This window comes from Mugil cephalus, chromosome 12 (assembly GCF_022458985.1).
Source record: "Mugil cephalus isolate CIBA_MC_2020 chromosome 12, CIBA_Mcephalus_1.1, whole genome shotgun sequence".
Classification (NCBI taxonomy): Eukaryota; Metazoa; Chordata; class Actinopteri; order Mugiliformes; family Mugilidae; genus Mugil; species Mugil cephalus.
The window spans coordinates 5,655,917-5,681,609 of NC_061781.1; the positions used below are offsets into that span (position 1 = coordinate 5,655,917).

General features: G+C 42.5%; 1 protein-coding gene across 1 annotated transcript in view; it reads right to left on the reverse strand.

Moving 5' to 3' along the window:
• The window catches only part of tmeff2a (transmembrane protein with EGF-like and two follistatin-like domains 2a), a 110,193-nt gene that overhangs the window by 55,760 nt on the left and 28,740 nt on the right, over positions 1-25,693 (reverse strand). The window contains exon 3 of the mRNA XM_047601102.1: positions 9,384-9,513. Coding sequence (XP_047457058.1) covers positions 9,384-9,513 — 130 coding nt within the window. The remainder of the gene's footprint in view (positions 1-9,383; positions 9,514-25,693) is intronic.

Genomic DNA, 25,693 nt, shown 5'->3' on the forward strand with positions numbered 1-25,693 from the left:
AGAGGGTGGATGGAGATGAATAAGATATCGTTAAATTCATGTGCATTTATCAGACTATGAGATGTTGTCTTTAGAATGAAAGACGATGCTAAATCTGAAACCCAAGGACATAACAGGGGCAGTGTCTTCACCGGCAGTCTCGGGCGTTTGAACACCAGCCCATATACAGTACAAAACCTTTGTTAGATGTCAAGGGCGCACCGAATTCAGTAACACTGAATGTTATTTGTTTACAAGAAAACTCCGCAGGACTCCTTTGATGTTGGAAAACCTCAGTGAACGCCCTCTGCAAAAACTCCCCTCCTAAGCCCTTCTCCCTTTTAAATCTGCAGCATGCCAGTGACCTTGGATCATGTGGGACACCAAATGTGCAGTGTTTCATGAAACGTCTTAGCTTGAAGGATCAGGCTTGGAGTCAGAGAGGGTTCACAGGAGATCAATAAAAACCTTTAGTATCCGCACAAGATGCCGAATGTTTGAGGGGAGAAAGACTGGCATTAGAAAATTGCCCGAAATGGTAAGGGAGATAGGCACAAGCCTGCATTTTTCTTCCTGCCCTGCTAAATGAAGGGTCACAAAGAAGGGATACTACGCAATTTTATTTTGTGAGAGGTACTGGAGAGTGAATAAGAGAGCAGAGAGTCGAAAAGAGTGCATCAATAGATGACCAAGGCTATTTTTTAAGTTTAAAGCAATTGATTAGAAGTAGACAGAAGTAGGAAGAAAAAAGAACCTTTGAGAAGAACTGTTATTAACCTCACTGAGTTTACCCTCCACCTTCATGACACCGTTACACCTTCTGCTGTGAATAACGCCTGGAAGTTAGGGGGAAGCAGGAAATATGATGCTGCGTGGTAGGCAGTTTTGTGTGTAACCAACTGTGCACGGATCCCGGTTCAAATGATACATCTTCACTGCGAACACTTGTGATTAATTTTCCTGTGATAAACACAGCCTGTGATGCAGATCAGCAGGCTGGCAGCACCGCTCCGTTCTTTCAAAAGCTTCAAATCACTCAAATGTATTACAGCACATACGCAAAGGCAAACCCTGTTGACTTTTTTATCACCTTTGAACAAGCAATCTTCAGATTTGAAACAGTGCCCAGAAACCCTGCATTTATCACACCGTCAAATCCATACAATCTAAATTAGAACCTCCTTAAAGAGTAAAAAAAAGGAACCTATCTTATTTACACCTCTGATACATATATATATATATATATATATATATATATATATATATATATCGGATCTGGTGTTCTCTTTGCTATTGAAGTGTGTCATCATACTATGACCCAAAGAGCTCTCAAAGGCCCACAATAAAAATAGAGATTGTGGATGGCTATGAATCTGCCTCAGGGACAAGGCAGCTTGCAGTCATTGATTCAATTATGAATTCTGCATCATATCAAAGAGTGCTTGAAGATAATTTAAGGCCATCTGTCTGAAAGCTGAAGCTGAACTGGAAGTGAACCTTTCAACAAGATAATGATCCTAAGCGCACCAGCTAATCCCCCAGGGAACGGTTCTGAAAGAAGACATGGAGGGGCTACGTAGTGGTCTAGTCAAAGCATATGATTTGAATCCCATTGAAATGCTGGGGTAGGATACGGAACGAGCTGCAAGAAAACCATCGGACATCTGGCAACTGAAGGAACATTGCATGGAAGAGCGGCCAACAATTTCAGTGAGCTGATGTCAGAGACTGATAGAGGATGAAAGAATATGCCCACAAGAAGTTATTTCCGCTGAAGTGAGCAATTGTAGTGTTGTAGTGAGGCAAAGGGTGCACATCCTTTCTCTACAGAAAAATCCCTCACATCTATTTTATATATCTATGTTCAATAAAGAGTTGGAAATCTTGTCTCGTTCCAGTTAACCATCTTTATTTTACTTATTTTTTTCAGGTTTATGTGCAAAATACTTGTACATGTACAAGTACTTCACTCTCTGTAGTGAACCCATTCAAGTGAGCATTTTCAGAGTGGTGCACAGGAAGCAATGACCTCCTGGTCCAAAAGCTACTTCTCTAACCACTAGCCCGTCCGCAACTGCAATTGAAGACGACCAAATGTTGGTAAATGGATGTAGAGAAAGTTACCAAGTAGCTGCAAGTCTGAAATGAGTTTACGGCAAAGAACTTGATGGGAATATTTTCAACGCAGTGGGAAATGCCAGGTTTCTAATCTCATGACCACAGGGGTTGGTGAAAGTCACCACTCAGGCAGAGCTTTAACTGACCAAACAGCTTTCTACAGTAGCGAGGTGGAGGTGGAGGTGGAGGTGGAGAGTTTGGGTGAGGAGGCTGACTGACAGATGGGCATGTAGGCTGTCAAGTGTTGGCTAACAAGCTTGCAGTTTTCTTAACAGCCAATATGTTTCAATGTGTAACACTAAACACACCGTACCCATAACATTCATTCTCTGTAGTAATTATCCATCGCGGATTAAGTTAGACATATTGTAAGAGGTAACGCATTCACATTCAAACTGACAGACAAAAAAGAGAGATGTTCCAACTCTGATATAAAATAAAATGTTCACTCAGCGCGCTATCACTCACAGCAAAGAAAAGAAGGAGGAAATAGGTTTTCAAGATCTTACTCGGCCTAATTCTAGTAAAATGCAAAGAATATTGGCTCTCAAACACAATGTAAGAAAAGCGGTGATTATTCTGAGATTCTGCAGAATCATCTCATATTAACATTCTAGACAGAGATTGATCTGATCCGGCCTAAAATGACTTTGCTGCACTGTAACTCATCTGGACCTCTGACCTCCATGGAGGACAACAAGCTGAAAGATCTCCAGTGATGAGATCAATAATGAATTAGATTATCTTCGCTCAATGTCATTACTCTTAATGCAGAGAGACGTTCTAAATAATCAGAAATGACAAGTTTTTTTTCCTTTTTACACGTGGAACGAGTGTTGTTTGCTCCTGTGCTATATGTCACATCCTAGTTACTGCATTCTTACTGATCCTAATGATCTACTGTGAAACCCCGAGAGAGCTTCTTCAATCATCGGTGTTGTAACATATGGCTCCTGTCATCTGTCAGTGCTCAGGCAATGCAGTCACACAAAACGGTGATTAAACATGCCATCAACATTTTAACAGCGTCTCAGCTAAACCCCCCCTCTCACCTTCCCACTTAATGACTTCCTGAAAGTTATGCGGTTCACTCTGTGAAGCGAGTTGGAAAATGCCGTGTTAGCGCTTGCCTTAGCTTAACTCTCTCCTTTGGGGAAAATAGACTGCTGGGTTTGTTTCGCTTGGCTAAGCTAATGCTTAACCGCTCCTCACTGAGCTGGGCTAGCACTCGATGTGATAGGGAAGTGGTACCATCTTGTGCTAATCAGCTTTCACTGGCTTTGCACTGCTGAGAGCTCTTCCTTTTATCGACTTCCAAATCGGAAGCACCAGATAAGGTGGGTGGCAACATGAAGGTAATGAAGACTGGAGGAAACCTTGTGTTGCACTAAAATATTCAATAATAAGGAAACACACCTCAGTTTGTGAATAATGTCCACACTTTCCTAGGCCGGCCCTTAAATAAAACTATTCCTTTCCTCTCCTTTGGAATGAAACAAAATCAGACACAATGCTCTGAAAATATGTTCAACTATATGCCTCAGTGTCATCACGTAGTGTGAATCTGGCACCTCCACAGGCCTCCTGTTTACTGTTTGGAATGACAGCAGACTCCAACGTCTGGCCTCTTGGCCTCGGCAGCATCTAAGCGGTTTAATGAGGGAATCCGAAACGGTGAGGTGGCTGAGGAATGATTCTGGGCGTCTGCCGTGCACAATAAACACAGGAAGAGAGATGGATCAGCCACAAGTACTTCCCGATTATAATTTATTAGGGAGCGCGGACAGCTATAAGACTTGCTCTCCTCGTAAGCCCGTTTTGAATCCAGTTCAAAACTTTTTATAAATCGCTGGCAACCTCTAAGCGACTGCATGAAAATCCAGATTTTCACTTACATTCAGAAAAACAACATTACAACGACAACGTTTCGGTGAGCTCTTCGTCCCCAGTCTCGCCAGTGTCACTCCCAGGATGAGCAGACGGCTCCTTTCGGTTATAAAGCTCCGATATAAATGCACCACTAACTACAGCAGCTATAGATCCTGGTGTTGCTTTGAATTTGCTGGAGGCCAAAACAGAGCTGAAAGGAAAGTCTGAGGATTGGAGTTCTGTTCATGAGCACACCGTAGCCGCACAGTGGAAGCAAATTAATGCTCGTGCGCTCCTCTGCTTCTGTTGAATACTTGCAAACATGACACCAGTGTAAACTCCATCTGCTGATGAAGATCTTGTGACATGATTAAAAGTTACAAAAACCATCAAATGCACGAGGCGCCTGAGGCTACATCCTCAAAAACAACACTGCTCTGCTATTTCTTGGTTTTCTTTCACCATTTTCCCTCAGAGTTGTCTGTCTCACAATATCTCACACCTGAGCGAGGGAAACAAGTATTGGCACAGGCAAGCTGACATATATCCATTATACTGTGTACTGTCGCTGCTAATGGGATTTCGGAAGCTGGAAATGGAGAGGAGGGCAGGGGGAGACGGAGAGAGAGAAGCAGAAAAAGAGTGAGAAATAGAGATTTGTTGCGGCCAGAACAGTAAAATAGCTGTGGAGCTTGAATTCTTTACTATTAGCTGCTCATGTCGCTGGCGTTCACGGCATTTTAACATCCTCCCACCGCTGCACTCGTTCTAACTTAGCTTAGCGGAGAGTATCAGCTAAATGTCTAAGTGCTGAAGAGACCAGAGAGGAAACACTTCAGAAGTAGCTGCCTGCCGTACTTTTCCGCATGAAAGGCTTGTGTGCAACATTTTGTTATATAAGAAAGCTCCCACACAGCCAGGGGCGTCTCAGTGGAACCACGTTACCAAGGACACTGGCACAAAAGCTTAGAAGTGAAACCTCGTTTAAACAATAACGTTGAAATTTAACATTGTTATTATAGGTGCGAGTGGATAGATAGATAGATAGATGACTAATGCACAAGGGTAGACACAAACAGGTTATCTACCAACACAGCAATGGTGCTAATATTAACTGAGAAGTTCACTTCTAAACGACCAGGTAGGGAGGGAAAGCAGCAAAACTGAAATATTAATGGGAAATAAACCAGGCTGAAATAAACTGGAATTATGTTTTATTGTTTGTTTTTTTTATTATTTTTGGATCACTTTTGTTAGACTACTTTAAGTTGGATTAAAATTTGTTGAACTCTGCGTGGACTGCTTTTACTGCAGTGCTTTTTGTTCACACATCACATGAAGCCTCATTACTTCCATCCTGATGTAAGAACAATCCTAAGAGCTAGTCTAGGTTTGGATGCCCGCGGCTGAGCTGCCTTAAGCAAAATAACTGTGATAATCATTTCATGATTTTAAATTAGCTTTAAAATGAGTCTTGGTCTTTATTTACGAAGTCCAAGGTAAAGGTTCATTAATTGTGTTGCATTCTCTCCTAATGTCATTTTTATGATTTAAATTTTTACTCGTGATGACACCCACACAACAGGTGTCAGATCACAACCTCTCAGATCATTCACGCTGTCCGCGCAGAAGCACAGAGGTGGTCCTCGCTTCATTTCCCCAACTATTCAAACCGTGAATGTTGGGTTTTTGACACTCAAATCAAATTTCTTTCAAAGTATTTTTTTATTTACGTGTTTAAATCAGGAGGTCACAGAAACGTTTAAATACTGTGTGAGAATGCACCTTATTCTTTCTTTTCTTCTGTTGAACCGCTTGTTCATTCAAATAGTTTAGACAGGAATTACTTCAAGTCACAACATAGCACAAATGTAATGTCAAAATGTAGGAGGCAAAATAATTAATACGACTGCGTTAAGAAGTGTAATTTTGTAATGAATCAGACTGAATCACATTTCCAGAGATAGTAGTTAGTTTTCTTCCTCTCACCTTGTTCTTATTGATACCAGTATTAATAAAAATGTATCTCTGAATGCGACACAAACTCCTGAAGGGAGAACATACTGTAGACCCACCGTTCTGGTCTGTCAGAAGACCACACCACAACCACTTCCTTGTTTCAATTCTGAATTAAGTTTTGAAGAGTATACTTTTTTGTATGAAAGAAAAGGACCTTTATCCTCTCCCCCTTCTAAAAATACAGAAATTCATATCACACACACGGGCTTACACTCATCACATGCCTTGAAAGGAAGAAGGACGTCGCACACAAACAACAAACCAGCAATTTAGAGCGAAGCTGGAAATTTCATGTGACTGCGCACGGCCCCCCGCTCGCTGCCACACAGGCACCGCGACTGTTCCCGCTTTCCTCCTCAAACTTCTCATGTTCCCTCTGCTGAGCTGTGCCCATTCAAGGGGCCCGTTAATGGACTTCTGCAGGCTGCCTGTCAGTGGGGGTGACTGAGTCAGCGACTGCTCGACTTGAGCCAGCAATACTCTCTTGGCTTGAGACGTGATTCACGCATGCCTAAAAAACAGCCAGCCGCCACTTTGCCAGCGGAGTCCCTCATTCACGAGTAAGCACGTTCTTCAGACCGTGACTCAGTGAATGGTAGGTTCCTCTGTGGGCATTTTCCTCGAGTTTATATTCGTCCACTTACATCTGTCAATTTAGGATTAAACAAATCATGCCGGCAAAACCTAATTTATTGTCAGATTCTGTTTAATAATAATAAGTTACCTTTCCCTAAATGAATGGCACTATTTATAGGTTTTAATGGGATAATAAATGACGTACATTGGAAATATAATCATTTAATATTGATCTCGTAGAGCTTTAGGATCCCTGAAACTTGTGTAAGCAAGAATATTTAATTTTCGATCCTACTGTCGTCCATGAAGTGTGATGGAAATCAGTGCAGCAGCACCACTGGTCTGAGCAACGCAGCTAATGAAGTGCCTGACCTTTTCCAGCCGAAGACACCCACTCAGCAGCTTCAGCGCCAAATTATATCAGCAAACAGTTAATCCCAATTATGGTCGATAATTATACCAAACGCTGTTTTATGTCCTGCCAACGGAAAGATAAAAACAACTGGGGGATACCATTTATGAAAAGGCTGTTAAAGAGGAAATAATATTAAAAAAAAAAAAAAAAAAGCTAAGAAAGTTGTGCGAAAAGAACTGGTATGGCCCCTATAGTGGGGATTATCGTCTACAACAAGGCGTGCAAAATTCCTTTAGCTTCCAAAGACGGCAGGGCCTTGAAGTGAAGCCGAAGGGAGTGCTCCCTGCCGAGTGTTTTATTGAACCAGATGTGTCGAATGTTATCCCTCACTGACCACAATCAGCCAAGTCAATTGTTATTTCTAAAACCAACACATTAAATCCGGATTTATGCATTACAGTCGAGGAGTTCCAGAGTGTTGAGACGCACCTGTTCTAACAACGGGACAGATTCCAGTGGATGCGTCCTTGTTAAAAAAAAAAAAAAAAAGCTTCAGACAGATATGATGCAACCATGCTACCGCTGATGTAATGCTGTTTGCATTCTGCCCTTCTCTTGGATTGACAGGTGCGCTGTTTGCACCAAAAATGGCTTTTCGATATTAAATATTGAGTTTGCGAAAAAGGACACACCACTCAGAAGTGTCCGATCACATGAGCCGATGAATTGAATGCAAACAATACGGACACCAGAGACCAGTGGAGGTGGGAGTGTGTGGGCCGCATACAGCTGGATACCGTGTTTAACCTGAAGCAAGCGACTGGAGAGTAGCTCTGCCTCACGTGCTTGTCATAAGCCGCAGGACTTACATGCACGCTGCTTCAGCCGGAGCCCTCACGCAGGATATATTCACACGTTTCTTTTTTGTTTTGTTTTGTTTTTTTTAGGATCTATCTATTCTACTTCTGCTGTGTCACTTTTAGCTCTGGAGAATCAATGAAGGTGCATTGTACGATCTTATCTGAAATGAACCAAATACTATCTAAAAAACTGTCCACCATGTGCATGACTGCTAATTATTTAAAAATATAGAATTAATGTATGTGCTTCAGTAGCAATTCTTGTCTGGATGATTGAAGAGAGACGAGTACAGTGACAAAATATCCTACAACAAGTATGCAAGTACACCCCACACGTAGAAGAACGCTTCATCTACCTTGTATTTAGCATTAAATATACTGCAAATATCTAATAAACCACTCACTGCCAACTTATATTACACCGTTTAACACATTAACAACTTTTCACCAAGCAATAAACGCCCTCAGGCACAAATTTTACAGTTTCAAATTCAGCTTGTCATGCAAGCAACTCTGTTCATTGAGCTAAATACTACAATCAAAAATAAAATTAAAAAAAAAAAAATTAAAAGCTTTTTTAAAGTCCTCCTTTCCTTTTTTAATGCATCATTAATTCAATTACAACTCCTCAATATTAAAATTTAAAAAATGCTCGGCAACGTTATGTGAACACACACACACGCAAATAATTGAAAAACAAAGGAGAAATTTCCAGGTGCATGACAGCAAGACGTGCGCAACCATCAGATATGTGCCACGACATCCTCCGCAGTTTGTCTGGCGTTATCACTGCCGATTCAAATATTTTAACACAAAGAAAGTCTACGTGATGCCTAAAAAATAAAAGGAGAAATGACCATCAAAATGATGTGCGGTTCAGTCATTACATTTTCTGCTTTGTCAAGCATGCCTCGTGGCAAAACTGTTACAGTAACAACCTGTGACAATTTGGCCAGTGTTTCTATTCTATGGCTTCTGACATTTATCCAAACATTACATAACTAAAGGTCACAGCTGTCTGGATTCGCTTCGCCATCGGTTAAACGCGCCAAATTTCAATAAACTGTATAATTAACACTGTGCTTGCTTTACAGGCCTCTTGGCCATGCGCCGGCTTCATTTTCTTGCAAGGACACGGTGCGACTGTAATTAAATCTTCATCTTTTCGCTGTCATTGTTTTTGTACTTGTTACATGAAACTTGGGAAAATTACATCAGTCTGTCACTGCTAGATTTTTTTTTTCTTCGCCATAGTTTGTATAATGCCTTTGAAGTAAAGCACTGCCCAGAGATGATTAATTTCCGTCTCCTGCGAGCGTACTCATTCACCACGTGTGCAGACTGAACATTTTACTCTTTATGTGCATTGTTAAAATTGATTGGGCTTACATTTTTCGCGTCTAACTTTCATAATTTGCCATCACTTGCTTTGAGATTCGAGCTCAGACAGATGTGCAGCAGGGAGCAGGAGCGTTCTCTCTCTCTGACTGTGTGCATTCAGTGTGCAATGCAGATGTGTGTCGATGTCATGGCTCATCCGCGTCCTCGTCTGCGAGCCGGTGTTTATGCATGTGTCTGTGCAGGTGCCACGATGTAAATATACATACCGGCAGGACAGTCGCCTTCTGACATAATAAGCACTTCAGACTGCTGCTTGCAGGCATCCCTGCGCAGGAAACACTCGTTCTGGTAGTTCTTATTGTTGGAGCCGCACACTGGGGCATAGTCATTGTTGCACTGCGGGGAGGACAGGAGAAAACACAGGGAAGTCAGCACGGACAGGAGAACAGAAAGGCAAGGAGCCGCAGAGCCTGGGCCTTCAAACAAACCTCGTCAACATTCCGAATTCTGGACAGATGCCCACAGCCTTGAGTCCCAATAGTGTTCAAGCCCGACATTAACTAAAACACTGGACTTATCAACAAACGCCCACATTTCTTACATCACTCATTTCTGCCTGCAGTCATGTTGTCAAGTAAAAATGACCAACAAGGCCGCGTGTAGAAGGTTTCCAGCAGCACGGTCAGCAGTCACTCCAGAAGAAAGATCAGATTTGTAGAGATTGATAAAATAAAATGCCTGGAACAGTCCTTTCTTTAACAAAAAAAAAAAAAAAAAAACGTGTGCATCAGCTTGGAACATCCAAACTTGTCTTTAGTATCAGTGTTTAGAGAACAGTTCTTTTTATAGGGTTTCTTTTGTTGTAAGACACCAGTAAAATGCTAGGTATGTGGCAATTAAGCAGTAAGCTGAAATTTCCAGTTAGTCTTTACCAGAACTAAATAGACCGTAGCTGTTGTACATATCACAGACTAGATACCACCTCATGTAGCACAGCAACTCTTGTCAGAGAATAAATGCAGACACAATAGCTATTTATAAGTCACTGTGTGAATGAGGAATAAATTAATGGTTTCTGTAAGACAGAACAGAAAATATACCCATATTTAACACCATTACATGTTAAACACATCAGGCCTAAGCTTGTTATGTAGTCTGCAACACAGGAAGCAAGAAATTTGTTCTTGCTCTCAGGGCGGTGAGAGCAAGAAAGAAGTTCGTTTTGGCCAAGTAATTTCTACTTCACGAGAAACTCAAGTACAGGACGCCAGGGAAGTCCTCACAGGGCCTGCCTACTGTTTTTTTGGGGAGGATGTAGACCAGTCGTTTTGACAACCGTGTCAGTCGGATCACACTGTTCATTCATCATACACCCACACACAGTATGCCGATCTCTACACAGGCGAGATTAGCGGCCACACTGCGAATATTTGCATCTCAGAGTTCACAGAGCGGAGCATTTCCCCTTTCCGTATTGACATTTCCCTGCTAGCATTTCGCCTTTTCCACATTAACAACGCCCACTTGCAATCTTTGTCCATTCACGAAATAGTCACCAGACTCCATAGGAGAAAAAGGTTCTGCCTGGTTCATGTATCGAGAACAAGCTGCGAGAAGTAAATGACGTAATTTTATTCTCACAGCGCGAGGAGCGAGAACAAAGTCCTCAGGTATGTAACAGCCTTTAAGTACAGTATCAGGATAACACATCAGTGCTGTATGACCAGAAAAGGCACACAATTAGCCCTACTCAACTTTCTCGTACACGTCATGTCCTTGAACCATGAAGAACCGCTAGCTAGACAACAGCGAGCGCAATTAGCACGCGAGCTAATCAACGCACTTAGCTCAGGAGAGCGGCAGAAAATACACAGAAAGATGCAAAACACTTCATATACCGTAATGCGAACTTCCACTAATGCTATGACACACAATAAATCGATAAAAGTGCTCATTAACCTATTCCTCATGAACACATTCTCGGTAAACACAGAGCAACAACTAGGAAGACACAACGGTAGTGATGTACGGTCGATATCGAAATATCGATACATCTGATACCAGATCTATATACTCAAATCGATTCTCAAATCAAAATGTCGATACCTTTGATACTTCAGTCATTCAAGGTAATGTGTTATTAACGGGAACACAGGAAAGTAACTGTGAGTTGTGGCAACACAACAAACCTTGTGAAACAAAGAAGGGTGTCACAGTGTCACAATTAAGATTAATTAAGTTTTTATTTTAATGGTAGTTCTCAAAATTTAAACAAAATATATATATATATATATATATATATATATATATATATATATATATATATATATATTTATTTTTTATAATGTTTGAAACACCACTTTCACATACACATTAAGTTTATTTACTCAAAAGTATCGGATCGGTATGGTCGATAACAGCCTGCATTTTACTCAGTATCGGATTGGAAAGGAAATCGGTGGTATCGGACATAACTTCCCAACAGTGCTCCCTGAGCTGCCTAAATGGACGCCTGACTGAAAACAACAACAAACAACAAGTGACAGGCAATTCACAATCGATCCTGGCAAATAATGCCTTTCTAATCTCTCATTGTAGCAACATAGAAATAAAGATATAAAACCGTGCATATTGTTTTTAGTTTTTATTGTTGTATTTAAAAGATTGTCCCCTATTCACTGAAAACAGCAATGCAATGTTCTGCTGGGAAACTTTTGGACCTGGAATTCATTCGTGCAGATGTTACTTAGACATGTACCACCCACCTAGACCAGATCAGACACCCATAACATTGACACTCCTTGATGGCAGAAGCCTGACACAGCCACACACACAACAGTGGTTAAGGAACAACTCAAAAACCATGAAAACAGCATAAGGTGTTGACCTGGCCTCCAGAGTCACTAGATCCCAAAGTGATCAAGTATCTGTGAGATGATCCACAGAGGTCCCTCCCCTCAACCCATAGGACCCTCAGAAGGCCGATGTCCATTCTCTGATGAGTCCAAACGTTTTTGGAGGCACAACAGAGACCTACACAACATTAAGCAGGAGGTTTTAATGTTATGCCTGACCGGTGTATATAAGTAATGGGGACAAATTCAGCAAAAGGTGTGTGGGGGCGGTTTTGGAGTTGCTTTCTGTGAGAGAGGAGTCTCCCCCATTTCGAGGAACTTTGGACTTCACAACTTTGCACCTTTTACCCAGAAAAATCTATGATGTGCAACTCACAGATGAAATGGGAAACCACAAAAAACAGAAAATGAACTTCACACTGTCGGCCAAGTGGAAAATTTCAAGCCACAACAGTTCCTCGGATTAGGGCCCCGATATCAGCGTAGCGGACATATATCTGGATCTGGATCACGCTCACTCCTCTTCAATATTCGCCAGTGATTCGGTGGTATTGTGACCAGGATTTGTTTTCTCTACAGGACAATGAGCCAAAACACATATCCAGGCTGTGTGAGGGCCGCTTGACAGGAAAGCAGAGTGGTGGAGCGCTGCCATCGGATGACCTGGCCTCCACGATCACCCAACCTAAACCCAGCTGAGACCAGTTGAACCACACAGCGAAGGAAAAGCAGTCAACAAGTGCTCAGCATATGCGAGAACTCCTTCAAGACTGTTGGAAAAGAATTTTAGGTGATGACCTCACGGAGCTGTCTGAAGGAATGAAACGTGTGAAAAGCTGTGCAAAGCTGAAGGTGGCTACGTTGAGGAATCTGAACTATAAAGCACATGTTGATGTGTTAACTCTTTTTTTTTGGCGTAGGTGTCTTCAGTACTGTTCTTCATAACAGAAAGTAGGAACAGTAATGTAATCCTGTGCATGCTGCTATTAAAACATGCTGTCTGTCTGGCAAATCATATACTGTATATACTATATATTATATATGGAATAAATATATGGAGATTGACAAACTACACTTAAGGTGTACTACTGACTTGTTTATCACTGGCTTTCTGCACATTTCAAATTACACATTTAAGACCTTAAAACATGCACGCTGCTCATTTACTTGTGAATTTTTAATGTTCACGGCTGCAGGGCCTTTTAGCTTTAAGCAGATAATTGCAAAGCCTGAAAATAATTATTATTCTAATGTGTTTTTCTTCTGATTTTGATCATTTTAATGATTTAAATTAAAAAAACTGCTGTACTGCTGTTCACCTATTGTTGCTCCGCTGAAGCAGTAAGACGTTAAGTGACTTGCTCAAGGGCACCCGGCAAAAAAGCCGTTGAGGTACATGAGAGCGTTACTCATTCGTTTCCCCCACACGGTTTGTTGGCCACGGAGCAAGTTAAGATTTCTCATATGACTGATGGCACTGCAGGGCTGCGTTTTTCTTTTCTTTTCTTTTCTTTTTTTTGGGTTGTAGAGGAGGGATATTCATTTGATTTGATATTGATTTGCCGCTGCCACACTGCAGGAATCACAGACGTGATTATTCAATTGAGAAATATTACCCGTCATTCCGCTGGAAGAAGGCGCGGCTATCGGAGGGTCCTGGGAAATTGCGGCTGTGTAGTCACAGGCAGTTACGTGATTTAATGCAAAAGTGCTGAAAAACGCGGCGTCACAAGACATCACAGGGATGAGGGGCTCGCCCGGTAGCCCCGACAGGAGTGAGGCTAAGGAGCTCATGGCTCTTTGTGTACGCCTCTTTTCCCCTTTAAGTCTGTAATGGATTGACCTGGAATCTGTTCTCTCAGGCTTAATCATATGCCTGCTGTCCTCATGGAAAACTGCATGGCCAGACAGGCATTAGCACATGAAAGCCTGTGTGTTTACAGGCACATGACATGCTGACTTCTTATCATCGTTCGAGTAGGAGAAACATTCTAGGCCCTTTTTCTCCCTCCGCTCTTTTTAGAAGCACATTTAGTCAGTTTGTGTTATCAGAAAGGCCAACGACACATTGTCGCACTTTTAGCTGTTGTTGTAGCTTTTAACTTCAAGTTCCACTGATGCAGTCTGGCAGATGGTGATAACACAGCAAAAAGGGAGAGGTCAACGACGAGATGCCGCGGCCCGTTCCCCGGCAGCTTTTACCCCTACCAGTGTTTGTTACGTGCGGAACAACTGTAACTATCGGAGAATCATTAGGCCTTTAGGAGCGGAAAATTGCAATTAAAAAAGAAAAAAAAAATATTTTCCATATTCACATTTAGGCACGGTTTAGTTCCGTAAAGGATCTTTCCAAGAAAAAAGGCTGAGCTGTTGCTACATGAAGGGGAGTGCATTTTTAATTGTCCAGGAAGTTGAAATTCGTTTAGCTGAGCTTGTTTGGCTGAAGCCAGAGGGCGCCTTTCTTAAACACAAGAGGTTGATGTTTTAGTGTGATTTGATTATGGGCTGCATTTAAAGAGAAAATATCTCTGCACGCAATTGGATAGTCCTGCAACCAATCAGAGGCGTTTTGTCATAAAGAAAATCCAACTCCACTGGTGATCGCATGTTACTCTTCTGTCCGTCACCACACAAATCCAACCCAAACATTGTGCTTGGCCGGGCAGATGTTTGCAGCAACAGAGTGGATATAGGTTGAAAATACTTAACTCACATCTAAACCCAACTAGTTAACTTTGGGGAAACTGTCACCTCTGTGAAGCTTTAAGAGCGTGTGTTAAAAATCTTTTCAACAAGTAAACAACATTTAATGACAGCGAGCGTGGATGTTCACCTTGAGGCTGCATTAAACACACAGTACATGCAGAGGATTAACCAACTGGGACAAAAGAAAGAAAGAAATAAAGAAAGAAAGCAAGCCAAGGCTGTCCCCCTTTTTTTTGTTGTATTATGTTGTTTTGTTGCCTGGGCACAAAGAGATTCAGCAGTTCCGTCCGGTTGTTTGAGTATGAAACCCCCGAAAACACAAGTGAGCACGTAAACTGCATTTTGAATTTAGCTGGCTCAGTAAGGACGACATTTGATACGCGCGCACACACACACACACACACACACACACGAAAGGTCTGATAGCCACGAGGTAGTGCAAAAATAACCACTGCATCGATTCAGGAACCCAGGAGCATCATGGCGATCAAGCCTGAACACTGTTTTTAACAAGCAGAGGGGAAAAAGAGATTTCGGAACACACACACACACACAAAAGACAGCAAAAGGAGGAGGAGTAGAGGAGGGGAAGAGAAACTGCACACTGGCGTCTGATCAAAGGGACTGGAATGCAGGAAGGGATGAGGCTGGAGAGAGGCAAAAAACGCTGAGTGAAATTGGGCTAACGGGGAGAAGGGAAGCCGGTGGAAATGGACGAGCCCCGCGCGGGAGACTGAGGGGCAATGAAAGTAGAAGGGAAATACAGAAGTCAGATGCGGACGGACAGAAACAGAAAGAGGGAGGGAGAGACAGAGCCCTGGCTCAAAAAACTTGGCACAATAAAAAAGAACCAGAGCGCCTGAAGAAACCGAGGCGTACTGTGGGGAGGAGGGGGGGCGGTGGGGGGAGAACATCATGAAATAAAAACGAAAGAGAGAAAGAAGAAGAAACGAGGACACAGACAGAGAGGGAGAAGGAGAGAAAATCCCCTCAAAGGAGCACGGGAAAGAATGAAAAAAAAAAATGGCAACCCCACAAAGGCGCTTGGAATAGCTTACTGCAGGGCCTGTACTTTTTTTTCTTTTCTTTTTTTTTATCATTCCCCTCTGCCTCCCCCACTCCTCGCTCTCACACTCTCTTCCATCTGGCTTTGGGATGTCCTTAACCTGGGGATTCTCACTTCATGCCAGGCGTGATGCAACAGAAGGGAAAGCTGCCTGACGGAACCCTGCGGGTGTCTTTTAAGAGCGCCTTCTTTTCCGTAAAAACTCCCCCAATCCATCTCTTGATCTTCCCCTGTATTCGCCGCTCACCCCCGTGGAAACGAGAGCAGCGGTGAGAGGATGGAGGATTTGGAGCCTCCGCCCCTCAAAGAGGAGGTGAAACGTAAGGGGCTGCAGCTGCGTGCATATCACAGGCTCACACAGAAACGCTCACACGCGGACTTAGAGGAGTGTGTTGCGTGTCTTGCAGCCCCTTAGAGTGCGCCTGCCTGACGCAGCCCTTTTGTGTTTCAGGTGAGGCGGATGACAGACAGGGAGGCAGAAATAGATTGGCAAACATGAAATCAGACCATCAGAGAAGATGTGAAACGCTGATTTTCTTCATCTCGACTGAATCCTTCAACTGATTTCCAGCGCTTTCTCATTGCCGCGCGTCTGCCAGCTTCTTTTTCTTCGCCTGCCACGTCTACTTGACGTGACGGCGAGGAAGAGATTGAGCTGAGGTTACCAATTTCAAACTTTTTCCCTCACTCACATTTCTTCACATGACTGTAATAGAGACAAAGGCGTTCTTGTTGCAGCCCTTGACAGGGTGCCGCAGCTTTGAATTCCTTCAGCTCCTTGAATTCCTTGATAACTAGAGGCGTGTGATGCCGGCAGTCTGCAAATGCGAGCAGCTGTTGCACAACTGTAAGTCAGCTGAGTGTCAGCTAAATGGAAACGAGGAAGACGAGGGGTCGAGGCAAATCTGAGGTGTATGTTTGAGAGATGGGAAGATTGTGATGAATAAAATAAATAAATAAATAAGTACGTTAATGAGAAGTGGTGACCGAGACAGGAGGTGAGAAAAATTGATCCTCCACAGCTCTCTGCAGACAGACTAGTGGGGGCAAAGTGGCCGCGGCCATATGGCACAACCTTATGTGCCCGCTGGCTCGGGCTCTGCGGGTCGCAGACACTCCCCCGCAGCTCCGCTCTGAAAACACAACAGACAGTTGTGTTGCATCTTGACCAAGAATACAGCAGTAAGGAAGGCGGTTTTACGGTTTGCCGCGAGTGAGAGATGACTTTTCTGTGTGGATTAGTGACAGGACACACAAGAATAATGCATATTCATAAGAGTGATCCTAGACCATGCATTTCCAATTTTCGGATTTACATTTGCAGCTCGTTCCTGATGCGTTTCCTCGTGTATTTAAGCTGCTCCCTATTCTTCTTCAGTCTCATATTCCTTTCCAACCATCTAGTGATCACAAACCCAGCTGCAGAGGTGGTTTGTTGAAAGGAGGTAACGGTTTGCTATGAGTTCGAGAGAGATTTTTTTTTTATTATGTGTGAGTAGGATGGATTAGTGATAGGACACACAGGAATAATGCATATTCATACAAGTGATCCCAGCGCAGCGCGAGACCATCCATTTCCAATTTTCAGATTTACATTTGCAGCCCGTTTTTCTGAGGCATTTACTTGTGTATTCTTCCTTTACACTTCTTCAGTCTCATATCCCTTTCCGCTCACTCTCCTTTCCCTCAAAGGAATCTAGTTTCCACAAACCACCTGCAGGGGCTGCTGTGGCTCTGCCTACCTGAACCCTCTTCAACCGAGTTCCAAAAGCTAAGCTTTGGGAGTGCAGCCAGGACCTGTTGTCTCCCTACCCGCCTGAGATCCTGCACAGAGACACAGAGGCGAAGCAACCGATGCATCCACCACCATCAGAGCACTTTGTACACACAAAAAAAAAAAAAAAAAAAAAAAAAAAGAAGGCATCTGCTCCTTACCAGGTCACAACACACAACAACCCAGCAAAACAAGCAGAACCATCATCATTCATTCTATGCCCCATAACAGCTCCCAGTGTTCACTTCACCAAGCGTCCAACATAACTGCTTGTTGACAGGGCTGGAACAAAGACAGTTGGTGGGAGGAGGAGGAGGCAGAGGAGGAGGCAGAATGCAAAGGGAAAAAGCAGGTATGAGGGAAAGAATTGAGGAGGAAAGAAATAGAGGAGATGGAAATAAATGCAGCAAGGACAGAGGGTCATAAGGGCAAAAAAGAAAAGTATAAGATGAGAAAGGTCAAAAAGTGCTAGTGGTGGGAGCGGAGGGACGATAGAAGTGATGGAAATGTGGGAAGGAGGAGGACAATGTGCAGGAGTGGAGAGGGGACACGAGTGGCAGACAAACCACACAAGCGGGAGACAAAGTGAGAGATGCAAAGTGAAGGTGGGTGCAGGCATCAGTGCGTGACTATGTAGCAGAGGGAAGGAGCATGCCAATTTGACGGGTAGAGCCTCGCGAAACGCAGCAAAAAAAAAAAAAGAACAAACATGACAGGATATCAGCATCAATAAGCGAGAAAACAAATGACACATCCATCCACCCAGCGGAGCTCACCTCCGCTTCAAAACGCCGCGGCATCCATACGCAAAAACGATCACCATTTTCAAGGAACAATTAGTCACATATTGAAAATCGTGCTCACAGGAGCCACGCTGAGGTATGCGTGGACTGCAGCACGACGGGGGAGTCAGTCTGAAGTGAAGCATCGTGTGTGGGAAATCAGATGATTAGTGATACTGAAGTTAAAATGAGGAGGTTTCCTGAAATATTTTGACATTTGAAGCAATACACAGGTTTATATTTGAGAAACATTTAGATGTGACTGCGTGTAAGGAAGAACTGTCGGACAAATTTAACCATCGGTGCTTTGTAGGGAGAATTTCTGCATTGGAAAGCTGATCTACACTGTGCACATCTCTTAGACCATGCTGTCTGTGTATTTTGAGAATACATTTCAATCTGTGTGGCTAATAAAATTAACTTTTCTCTTAAAATCCCAAATAAACAAAAATATAAGAATCATCATTGTGCTAGAGTAAAGTTACATAGAGTAGCCAGACCTTAGACCGTATAAATATGAACGCCGTGTTCCCACTTTCTTGCACTGGCCAAACTGATGCTTTTTTCCCAGGGATACGGGCGGTGCCATCGTACAACTCTGGAGCCAGAGTCTGATCAGTATGGCCCGAGAGCGAAACCACAATATCAATGCTCCCACCACACTTCCTCCAGACTCACTCATGTTTTGTTTAATTAATACTATGCTCTGCTCTACCTCCACCAGTTACAAAGACATGTCCGAATATACACTGTACTATAGGGTCAAATAACTAAATAAAACGAAATTTATCCAAAAACCTGACACTTGAACACACATCAACATTATACTAACGATATTTTGGCCCAGTCCCTTCCACTAAGTACCATGGAGGGGGTGGAGCTTATGACCTATACTGCAGCCAGCCACCAGGGGGAGCACTACTTGCTTTGACTTCACTTTTGAGGAGCTGTTCCGCCGTCCATCTTCATATACAGTCTATGGTTCCAACATAGGATAGTCACTTAGACAAAGGAAGTGTGTTTATGGCCTGGGAAGGCATACTGGGACACATTCCTAAGAAGAAGTGTGTATTTGTAAAAAGTAAGTGCTTCTTTTATTATCAAGACGTTTTATTATATTGAAACAAAGGGAATGATTCAAGTCAGCACGATAGCATCAGCAAACCCGTTTATTTCCTATATGATCTGTATCATTTTCATTAGTTTTACTCCCCACAGCAGGAGGAACTGCAAATAAACAAATAAAATAAACAAATTAAAATATTTTAATATGAAATAATACAGAGTAAATGAGTCATTGACAGTCATTGATGTGTGTGAATGGATGACTGAGACTAGGGTTTTAAGTGAACTTTTCCATCGTACTGAGAGTTCTCACAAGCCGCCCGCACCCCCAGTCGTCGATTCATAATGACACTTCAACAACATTATCCGCAGGGCACTAAGTGTTGCTCTTTTTTTTTTTGTTCTCGCTAAAGTGTAACTTCAAGCAATAACTCCTGACTCAAAAGAAGCTCAGATAAATGGGGAAAAGAAGAAGAACAAGAACATGTTAGTGATGTTGGCCGGGCTTCAAATAGGAAAAAAGTAGGAAACAGAACACGGACCAGAACAGAGTTGTTGTAATACCTCAATTGGAGACACATTTTACCTACATTTTTACATCGCCTACTACTACTAGCCTACTATCTAAGTTTAGTAAGAATATTTTTAAAAATGCTCCCGTTGTCATTTGGTTCCAGAACCCCCTCTTCATTTGCTATGGAACTGCGACCACACCTAATAACTTCGGAAGAAACTGAGTAGATTTATTACTGACTTTATTATTCCACTGAGTATAACACTAAGGATAACTTTGACATTAATTGTTTGTCTACAATCTTTATTGTCACTGTGTACACGTGCACAACAAACGTACTAGCTGCAGGTATATTTGTTATATGTATGATCAACTTTATCACCCATTCACAAATCTAAATCAAATTGAGAATGAAACCAAACAATACATTAAAACCACTTCACACAAACACAAGTTCATGAAAAAAAATCACTTTATATTGCTGTATGTCAACAACAGTTTTACAGGGGACTTGGACATTGAATAATCATGTTCTAAATTTTGGAAATATATCTTCAAAATCCTTGCTGCAAACCCTCATAATGTTCAATTAACGGAGTCATGCTGTCGGCTTATCGTTGAGTCCCGTTTTGTAGCCTGTATTCGTTTACATTTTGACACAATGAAATGGCTCCCAGCATTCCTTCCATTTCTTTAAATGCTAAAGAAACGACGCAAACATGACAGTCATTCATTTATTTTCTGTAACCACTTGTCCTCTGGAGGGTAGCGGGGGCCTACCCCAGCAGTCTATCAGACAACCATTCACACTCACGCCTACGGCCAACTTAGAATCACCAATTAACCAGCGTGTCTTTGGACCTTGGGAGGTACCTGGAGAGAACCCACATCCATAGAGAGAACATGCAAACTCCACACAGAAAGGAACCAGTCGGACGATGGATTTGAACCTAGAACCCTCTTGCAAATCTATGGCTCTCTTCTATTCATTTACATAGAAACCTGGGCCAAATTCCAATCTGACCCCTTATGGACTCACTGACTTAAAGGCATTTTCAGGACGCCGGCGGAATACATAAAATCTTTAAAATATAAATAAATAAAAACATTTTAAAAAATAAATAAATATCACTTGCAGCACATTTCCTGCTAATGCCCACGTTTTTCTGCGGCCACTTCAGCACAGCTGCAACTTCACACTGACTATATTAATTATTTTTAAATTACCTCTTGTCCATCCTGTAAAGCAAGTGCTTGGATAAAGGCTGACTGATCAGGGAGTCTAGTCCTCACACGTCTTATGCACGCTGCAACTGGATTATAAATCAAAACTCCCAGAGTAGCCGGTGTCTACAGCATGTCTTTGTAAAGGTAACGTCACGTGAACGTGGGGTAGGTGGAGCCCTTTCAGACTCTCGCACTCAATCACTCAGTCACAGCTGATGTCACTTAAGTCAGTGAGGGTTCAGGAATTGAGTCTTTAAGGGGCGAATTGGAATTGGGCCCTGGTCTTGTTAACCTAAAATTATCGCTCGAGAGCAATGCCAAGATGGCTGCCGAGTGGCTTGCCTGTAAGGACTTTTAGGACGTACGCATAATTGCATTTATTGATCTAGCTGGAGTTTACTCCTACGATCCTTTTTTACTATCAATTATTAATGTCTTTCGAACAACCAAAACATGTGACAATGACCAGCAGAAATCTCTACTTTTTCCAGCTCAGTTTGATCACCACTCCTTTTTTGTTTCTTTTGACCGTGTTTCGCTGTGAAAATGAGACACTGTTTTGTTCAGTGAAACATTCGCAGCAGGAGCCAAGCCACAGTGACACAGTCTTGTTCTGAGTTTCATATTGATTGGTATATGCTGATACCAAGTAAGCTGATTATCTCAATAATACACAGTTAACATGAGGTGGGGTGACATTAAAATGAGTTGAATCATGCAGAGAACTAACCCAGCAATGACCTAATGACCGAGCTAGCAGGGGGCTGCACCGAGACTCTACTGTTGCAGGTAAGCAAAAGTAGACGTGTATGGCTAATTTTCAATGCACAAATACATGATTAGCAGCTAAGCTGCCTAAGAGGTTTCTCTTGTTGATGATTGCATAAAAATGTTAGTAGTCATTAATATGCATGGGAGAAATGTGAAGGAGCAACTGGAACCTGTGGGAAGATCTGGTATTCAGTGACAGGAGAAACCTCTATGATCCTCCATCTACCAGTTTTCACTGGCATCATTAGATTCAAGGCCTTTTAAACTTAATTATTGATTCTACAAGGATAATTAAACACCAGGAACATCAGTAAAGACCAAACATCACTGACTCTGAGCTGTCTATATGTTAACACTGCAGGGGAGGGTACCATGACAACCAGTAGAATCTCCACATTCAGTAACTGCCATTTATACTGTATACTAATATGTGGCACTCACTCTCTCTTCATTTGTGGCCAATTACAAGCTCTAGCAGGTGCTAAGCACTCAAGACGGCGGTCATATGCAGTGAACCAAAGGTCTGAGAAGATCCTGCCGTTTCTGTAAACTTCTAATGACAAAGGTTTTCCTGAGGAACTGTGATATCCAGAATGTCCAGAAAATCAAAATAAAATACAGTCCTGAACAAATGAAGGTCAATTTAAGTTAAGACTATGTCATAAGATTATCAGATAAGAGGGAACAGTGGATTCCCATTCTTGTCGAGACACTTGATGTTCAAACTGCCCCTGCCGGTTTGCCTCAAACTTAGAGAGCGGCTGCACTGGTATCATCTGAGACCACAGCACAAGCTAATGATATGACGAGCTCAGTTGGGCAAATTTAGAGTGCTGCTATGCTAGCACGGCGAGAGACTGCTGTGCATGCAGGAAATCTGGCAGATGCTATTCCCTGAGAAGGCCTTAACTAAAATGGACTTAAAGTGGCAGCCTTACTGTCAGCGACTCTAAGTCCCGGGACAGCCTGTGAGCTTACAGCCAGGCAGAATGCCTTCACTCCCGGTGCATAACTCCGAAGACTGATGCCCAACAGAGACCACTTTCTCGCATGTAGGAACTTTAGCTTGTTTTGTAAACAGGTACAGAACCCTTGCTGATGGAGCGTCCTCATCAAATGTGTTTCTTGTCACCAAAGAGAGCGGCAACTGCTCACACCATGGCTAAAAACAGTCACCTCGTTAGCAAAACCTCCTCAGTGCCGTGTTACTTCATACATGGTCACACTCACAGATAATGGGCACTCTCTTGGGCTTTGTCCAAAACCATGCAACTTCAAATAAGGTGTTTTTTGTGCATGAACAAACCAGCGTCTCATAAAGCAGCAAAAATCTTTCTCACAGTTGTAATCTACGTTCATGCATTCCTATTAATTTAATGCACATATCCAAGCCTTATTTGAAATACAATTGTACAATTGTATAGTAACTGTGTCGTTGTCCATGGCTGTCATTATTATTTTATTTCAAGTAAAGTTAACACCATGTAACAAGGACTATTACAGAGAACTATTTTCAGCAACAGGAAAAGAGAGCAGTCATGCTACGTCACTGAGTGCGTCTGGGATTACGAGGAGGAAGACAGAGGCAGTTGAGACAGTATCAGATTCAGAAAGCCAGTATTGATTAGGTTTTACTTTATTTATAGTTACTGCTACTCCCTTTAACTTGTTGGAGACGGCTCTTTGAATTACGAAAGCTCTGCTAGAAGAAGGGAGAGAGGGTAGGAATGAATGACAATCTGTAGCAGTGGCCGCCACTAGAACCACACAAAAGTTAGCCCCAGGGACACGGCCACAATCTCATGCAAACTGTGATGCATTGTACAGTATTAACAATAACATTATCATAATATCTCTGGTGCTTCTCCTTGGCCAACATTCAAACATTCAAGCACCAAGGCAACAACAAAAAGAAAGGAACAACCGTCTACACTGAACTTTAAGTATCATAACATCTCAAGAGAATGACTGGTGCATGTGGGCCTGTTCACTATCCTCCTAAATACAGAGTCAGTGGTTCAGAACTGCTGAAAAGGGATTTCATTCAGCTGAAGGACACTCATGGGAACTTTTCCGTGCAAGCATGCATCTCAGGCGCTACACCAACATAAAACGGGAGGTATGAAATGCTTCAGTGCACTGCTCTGCCTTCATCAGCATGTGAGGCATATAGAATGAATTTCAATGACAACTTTGACATTTTCTGCAGAGCAGAAAACTGCCTCAAGAGGACGGAGTCCACTGATCCTCGCTGGGAGTTAAGGTGCAATGCAACAATTAATTACGTGGCCTTCAGAAACTTCCTTTGAAATGTCTGAGTGTGTCTGAAGCTGTCTCAGGGGAGACACTGAGACGCGCAACAGAGAGGAAATCTGACGCTGTTTGCGCATCAGTGAAGTACACCTTAAAAAAACGACAAAGAACTAGACCCCTCCTTTTCTGTGTGTTGTGAGCTCTTACTGAGTCTCGAGATTATGGAGCAGCGCTGCACGTTCACAGTCTTTCAGTCTCCTCTGCAAACCTTCCTAAACCCATCCAAGTCTGAATTGTTATTTTGCTTCTCCATAAAACAAATAAGATCACAATCTAAAACCAGGATTAACCTCAGACCTCCAACCACTTGTACCTGTAAAGTCCCTCCTCACAATAACGTCATTTCTAATCATTTTATTAGAGATTTGTTCTACAGAGTAAGTCTGTATGTTTTGGGGGATCCTCCCATCAGTGACATACCGTATTTACACATAACACATATCCACGTTCAAGGGGAAAAAGACCTCATGCAGTCATACAGATATAAGCTATGACTATTGGCGGACGGGAAATAAGTGTGTTATGGAGAAGGTTGTGGTAGATGGATGGTCCAACAAAATGTTGACACCAGAGATCACTGCAATTTCCCATTTCCTACCGACACTCACGTTGGTTTCTTTTAACGATGACAAGGACGAGCGTCCTCCAACCTCAGGAAAGAGGTTATCACTGTGACCGCCATGACGAATGCTCTCCTTGCCCTTCTCCTAACAACACATCCATCCATTAGCTATACCCATGATCCAGCAGGGGTTCAAGGGGAGCTTCAGCCTATCTAACTTTGGCTCTGGACAGGAGGTCAGGGGCACCCTGAACAGGTTGCCAGTCCATCACCAGCCAAACACACTCACGTTCTCAACTGATGACGCAATTAAGTCCGACCAGATAACAAGGAAAGCAGAAAGAACATACAAAGTCCACAAAGGAAGGCCTGAGCTGAACAGCAAGTCCAAACCCACGGCCTTCAGGCTGCGAGGCGACAGTACTAACGGTGCACCACCATGCTTTCTTTCAATGTGGATTTGTAATGGTTTTGGAAGATGCTGAGAAACTGTATACCTTGGTGTTAGAGCTCAGCTCAGTAAATCACCCCTTTATGTGTCATTCAGGTGAGAAGTTAAACATCATGTACTTTGTTGTGTAATTCAGACAACTTTATCTTTTTTATTTATACAGTAGTTATGGGTCTATATGCCATCCAGAATGTCAAGTGTACGCCTTTCCTGTGGCGCTGACGATTAATAGAGATGCATTTCGGACACAATGGCTATTTTTAGAATAGTACATAAAGTAATTGCTTGCAGTAAAGAGGAAGATAAGGATAAACCTCCACAACCGCCACTCTCTGGCTTTTATTGTTTTGACCCTTTTTTTTTTGCACTTGTGGAGAAAGCTGTTATGCAGTACTTATGTTGCCTGCTTCATATTGTTATTTATTCATTTTGTTTTTTCGCTCAGGCATTTTCTTTCTGAAGTAATATATCTGCACTAAATATATGTGCG